The sequence below is a fragment of the Phoca vitulina genome, unplaced genomic scaffold (genome assembly GCF_004348235.1).
Source record: "Phoca vitulina isolate PV1807 unplaced genomic scaffold, GSC_HSeal_1.0 scaffold611, whole genome shotgun sequence".
Lineage (NCBI taxonomy): Eukaryota > Metazoa > Chordata > Mammalia > Carnivora > Phocidae > Phoca > Phoca vitulina.
Window position 1 is genome coordinate 1 of NW_022590298.1, and position 5,989 is coordinate 5,989.

At 38.2% G+C, this 5,989-nt stretch overlaps 1 protein-coding gene across 1 annotated transcript in view; it reads left to right on the forward strand.

The window, feature by feature from the left end:
- Window positions 1-2,095: 2,095 nt before the first annotated feature.
- LOC116629324 (cytochrome P450 3A12-like) overlaps window positions 2,096-5,989 on the forward strand; it is a gene marked incomplete at both ends in the record, with an annotated part of 15,127 nt that continues 11,233 nt past the window's right edge. The window contains 3 exons of the mRNA XM_032399624.1: window positions 2,096-2,209; window positions 2,471-2,559; window positions 3,876-4,024. Of these exons, the coding sequence (XP_032255515.1) occupies window positions 2,096-2,209; window positions 2,471-2,559; window positions 3,876-4,024 (352 nt within the window). The remainder of the gene's footprint in view (window positions 2,210-2,470; window positions 2,560-3,875; window positions 4,025-5,989) is intronic.

A 5,989-nucleotide genomic window follows, 5' to 3' on the forward strand; every position in this document is an offset into this window, starting at 1 on the left:
AGTGTCCTGTTCCATCATCTTAGTGACATAATATCAGTCTTTCCTCATTGAGGTGATGTTAGCTGTAAGGTTTTTAGATGCTCATTATTAAATCGAGAAATTTTTCCTCTCTTCCTAGTTTGTGAGTTTTTATCATGAAATGGTGTTGGAGATACCCATTTTATTTTTTATTTTCATTTTATTGTAATTAAAATTTTTTGGGGGTGGATGCCTGGGTGGCTCAGTCGGTTGAGCATCTGCCTTTGGCTCACATCATGATCCTGGAGTCCTGGGATCCAGTTCTGCATTGGGCTCCTTGCTCAGTGTGGAGGCTGCCTTTCCTTCTGCCTGCCACTCCCCCTGCTTTTGCTCTCTCTCTCTCTGACAAATAAATAAATAAAATCTTGGGTCACCTGGGTGGCTCAGTTGGTTAAGCAACTGCCTTCAGCTCAGGTCATGATCCCAGGGTCCTGGGATCGAGCCCCACATCGGGCTCCCTGCTTGGCAGGAAGCCTGCTTTTCCCTCTCCCAGTTATGTTCCCTCTCTCACTGTCTCTCTCTCTCTCTGTCAATTAAATACATTAAAAAAAACAAACAAATAAAATCTTAAAAACTTTTTAAAATTTAAATTCAATTTAATTGATATATATTGTATTATTAGTTTCAGAGGTAGAATTCAGTGATTCATCAGTTGCATACAACATCCAGTGCTCATTACATCAAGTGCCCTCCTTAATCCCCATCATCCAGTTAGCCCAGCCCCCCAACCCCCTCCCCACCAGCAACTTTGTTTGTTCCCTATAGTTAAGAGTGTCTGAGGGTTTGCCTCTGTGTTTCCCTCTTATTTTATTTTTCCTTCCCTTCTCCTATGTTCATCTGTTTTTTTCTTTTTTTAATTTAATTTAATTTTATTATGTTATGTTAGTCACCATACAGTACATCATTAGTTTTTGATATAGTGTTTCTTTTTTTTAAGATTTTATATTACATCATATAAATATTATATATAATATAAATATACAATATAATAATTATGTAATATTATATAAATATATATTTAAGACTTTATATTGTATATAATATAAGACTTTATATATACCAAGTCTTTGTTATCCATTCATCTGTCATGGACATCTGGACTCTTTCTGTATTTCGACAATTGTGGACATTGCTGCTATAAACATTGGGGTGCATGTGCCCCTTCAAATCACTATGTTTGTATCCTGATAAATACCTAGTAGTCCAGTTGCTGGGTTGTAGGGCAGCTCTATTTTTAAGTTTTTGAAGAACCTCCATACTGTTTTCCAGAGTGGCTGCACCAGTTTGCATTTCCACCAAGAGTTTCCGTTTCTCAGCATCCTTACCAACATCTGTTGTTGCCTGAGTTGTTAATCTTAGCCATGAAGATATCCATTTTAAAACAAAATATAGTTTTGGAAAATGGAAGAAATATTCAAACTGTTTGGCTTGCTAGGCCAATCCCAAGATGGGAAATAGAATTATTTCTCTCTTTTTCCTTATTATTTCCTTATGTATATATTTTTCCTTTGGGGAAAATATAGAGGGAAGAGATTTCCATGTTACTGCACCATTTCTTCACAAGAGCAAATAGATTCCTAATCTTTTTAGTGTTAACTATAATGTTTTTTAAAAAAATCACCATATCAAGATATCCATTTTTCGAGTTTCTCATGCTGTGGATATATGCAAAGGCAGAACTGGTCTGAGGCAACATGCAGTTTTCCAGGCTATCTGGCTGTCTTCCACCAATCCAATTCTACTCTGCACAGCTTAGGAGACTATACTAGGTGTTAATCCTCTGTATTCCCCTGGAGGAGTAGTTTCCCTGCCAAATTCTCCCATACCACATTTACATTGAAAAGGAGGTGGACTATAAAGGCTGGAAAACACATCAGGTGGCTGGATGTGTCCTCAATCTTGCAGAAGGCTAGGCATTGGGGATAAATATCTGTTGCTCACCTACCATAGTACCTACTATTAAGTTGATAATCACTAAATATTTGTTGAGTAATTTCTGCCTGTTTAACAAATTTTCCACAACCTTAGAGACCTCCAAAACTTATGTAGGGCAAATTGTGTTTTTCTTTGACTCTAGTGTTTTGGTCCAGTGGGATTTATGAAAAGTTCAGTTTCTTTGTCTGAGGATGAAGAATGGAAGAGAATGCGAACATTGCTGTCTCCAACCTTCACTAGCGGAAAGCTCAAGGAGGTAAGAAAAGAAGAGGACTTTCAATGAGAAAGTTAAGGAATACATCTGGGGGCTGGTAGGAAATAAGATCATATTCCATCTTTAAGGGGTAGTATGCTAAATTTGGGCTTCCTAAAAATGGTCTTTATCTTCATGTCCTAGGAAAGACATGATAAGGTTTGTTATTAAATGTCCCTTACTGCCACATGCTTATGAAAGCCACATCATTCTTGGACTTCATTTTCCAATTTAACTTCAGGTGGTGGTATATTTTGTGTGTAGATGTTCTCCATAATTGGCCACTATGGAGATGTGTTGGTGAGGAACCTGAGGAAGGAGACAGAGAAAAGCAAGTCCATCACCTTGAAAGAGTAAGTAGGAGTACAGCTGCTGGGATTCCAACTCTGTCACAACTTTCTAGCTGTTGCCACAGAGCCAAATCCCCACTGTTGAGTTACTCCAGCAAAGAAACATGTGGTATCACAATGCCAGTAGGTCATCCAAGAAGAGGTAGCTCACCTAAAAAGGTAGGGCCACCAGAAAAGAAAGGGTCTTCTTTTGTGTACACGAGGCAGGATTCATTTATCTGCTTAGTTGTCACCTAGGATATTCTGGAAGATAAAAATACGTGGTTGGAAAGAAGACACATGATTGTATCAAATCTTTGAGTGTAGAGGGTATGGAATGGTGGAAGGGGAAGGCACTTGGTACATATTGGTGGGCACTGGGTGGGGCAGGAACATTAACATGTGGAACTTGGAATGATGTAAACCCCTTCCCAGTTTTGTTGAGGGTATTAGCAAAATACTAAATATTAACTTTTATGACCACTTGTCCTTCTTTCAATCTCAAAAGAGAGAAAGTCCTGCCCATGGGATGGGTAGGGCGACCATATTTTTTTTGTGTAAACTGAGATATTTTTTAATTTTACTAAATGAAGAGATGTATGTTGGTACTCTCCTGGGAAAACTAGTGGCATATGATCACATATGTCATCCCCTAAATCAATTTTGGATTGATTTATTTAATGTATATTTTTTAAGTAGGAATGTTTTAGGTTCTTACATTTTCTAGAAATGAGTGAGCCCTCAGAGTGAGCTCAGATCACTGGAGTTGAGACAGAGTGGGTCTTTCAGGAGACTTAGCAGGGGTGTAGAGAAGAAGGGATGGTGTTCCTGGCATTACAGAACAGGGTGTTGGTGTTCTGTCATGTGCTGAAGAGGAATCAGCTCTGAGCATAGATACTGTGGTGAGAGAAGATCCAGATCAGTTTCACCTTTCTTGACTCCCTGAGGAAAGGTTAATTATTCCACCCTTGGTCCTGCTCAGACACAGTGCTTACTCACCTTCTACTGCCCATACGCAAAAGACACTACTGTAATTTGTCACACTTTGGGTCTCTATCACTCCATGACTGAGCTCCTTGAGCTCAGAAATGTGTCTGATTTGCTCTAGTGTCCCCATCACCCTAGCACAAGGCCAGCTCTATCACTGCCACCTCATGAACACCACATGAGTGAGTGTGATGGCATATAGACTTTTCAGATGATGCAGTAGCTGGTTCTGAAAGTGTGGCTCTTGTCTTGCCTGAGCATGGGTATCTACATGCACTTCTTGCTGCATGTGTTGGATAAGGATAGTAAAGAGGTGTTGATCTTAATTATCCATGTCTTTGTTTCTCTCACAGCATCTTTGGGGCCTACAGCATGGATGTGATTACCAGCACATCATTTGGAGTGAACATTGATTCCCTCAACAACCCACAAGATCCCTTCGTGGAAAATATTAAGAATTTCTTAAAATTTGATTTCCTTGATCCATTATTCTTCTCAATGTGTACGTACAGTACCATTTTTCTTTTTATCGTCCCATCCCTTTTTTTCCCTTCCTTCCTTCCTCCCTCATTTCTTCCCTTCCTACCTTTCTACAATTTTACTGAGCTATAACTTCATATAACATATATGTCCCCCTTTTATTTATTTATTTATTTATTTATTTATTTATTTATTTATTTATTATGTTAGTCACCATACAGTACATCACTGGGTTTTGATGTAGTGTTCCATGATTCATTGTTTGTGTATAACACCCAGGGCTCCATGCAATACGTGACCTCTTTAATACCCATCATGTGAAATAAGTCAAGCAGAGAAAGTCAATTATCATATGGTTTCACTTATTTGTGGAACATAAGGAATAACATGGAGGACATTAGGAGAAGGAAGGAAAAAATGAAGGGAGGGAAATCAGGGAGATGAACCATGAGAGACTATGTCCCCCTTTTAAAATGTACAGTTCAATTTTTACAGTCTGAGTGTTCATCGTCCAAGGAATGGATAATGAAAATGTGGTATGTATATACCATGAAATCTTATTCAACCATAAAAATGGAAGGAAATTCTGTATTTGGGCAACATGGATGGATCCTGAGGGCATTATGATAAATGAAATGAGTCAGACAGGGAAAGACACATATTGTATGACCTCAATTACATGTGGAATAAAAAAAACAATATAAGAAACCAAGTCATACAAAAAGGAGATCAGATTTGTGGTTATCAGAGGCAGGGGTTGTGGGGTGGTACTTGAATGAAGGTGACCAAAGGTACACACTTTCAATTACAAGATAGATGAGTCCTGGACTGGTAAATACAACATGATGACTATAGTTAACACCACTGTATGATGTATTCATAAGTTGCTAAGAGAGTAGATTGTAGAAGTTCTCATCATAATGGCAGAAAATTTTGTTTTTATGACTATATGAGATGATGGATGATAACTAATCTAATTGTGGTAATCATTTTTTTTTCTCATTGCTGTCAGTGGGAGAAATTCTTTTTTTTTATTTTATTATGTTACATTAGTAATCATTTTTTATATATGTATGTCAAGTACATGCAGTACACCTTATCTTACACAATACTGTATTACTGTATGTCAGTTATAACTCAATGAAACTGAACTCTGCTTGGTGCATTCAAAGATATGTGTAACATTTAGTGCAGTCAACTGTTGGAATATTGTTATCAACACAGAAATCCTGTACTTTTTTACTATCACTTCCCACTTTCTTTAGCCCTAAGCAGCCACCAATCCTCTTTCTGTCTTAATAGATTTGCCTCTTCTGGACTCTTCATACAGATACAATCATATAACGTGTGATCTTTGTGGCTGCCTCCCTTCATTAGCATGATGTTTTCAAGTTTCATCCATATTGCACCATGCATCAGAATTCTCTTTTTATGGCCAATTAATACTCCATTATATGGACATATTGCATTTTGTTTATCCTTCCATCATTTGATGGACATTTGGGCTGTTTCCAACTCTTGGCTATTGTGAATAGTGCTACTATCCACATTCATGCACAAGGTTTTTTTTTTAAATTTTTTATTGTTATGTTAATCACCATACATTACATCATTAGTTTTTGATGTAGTGTTCCATGATTCATTGTTTGTGCATAACACCCAGTGCTCCATGCAGAACGTGCCTTCTTTAATACCCATCACCAGGCTAACCCAGCCTCCCACCCCCCTCCCCTCTAGAACCCTCAGTTTGTTTTTCAGAGTCCATCGTCTCTCATTACATCATTAGTTCGTCTCCCCCTCCGATTTCCCCCCTTCATTCTTCCCCTCCTGCTATCTTCTTCTTCCTTTTTTTTTTCTTAACATATATTGCATTATTTGTTTCAGAGGTACAGATCTGTGATTCAGCAGTCTTGCACAATTCACAGCGCTCACCATAGCACATACCCTCCCCAATGTCTATCATCCAGCCACCCCATCCCTCCCCCCC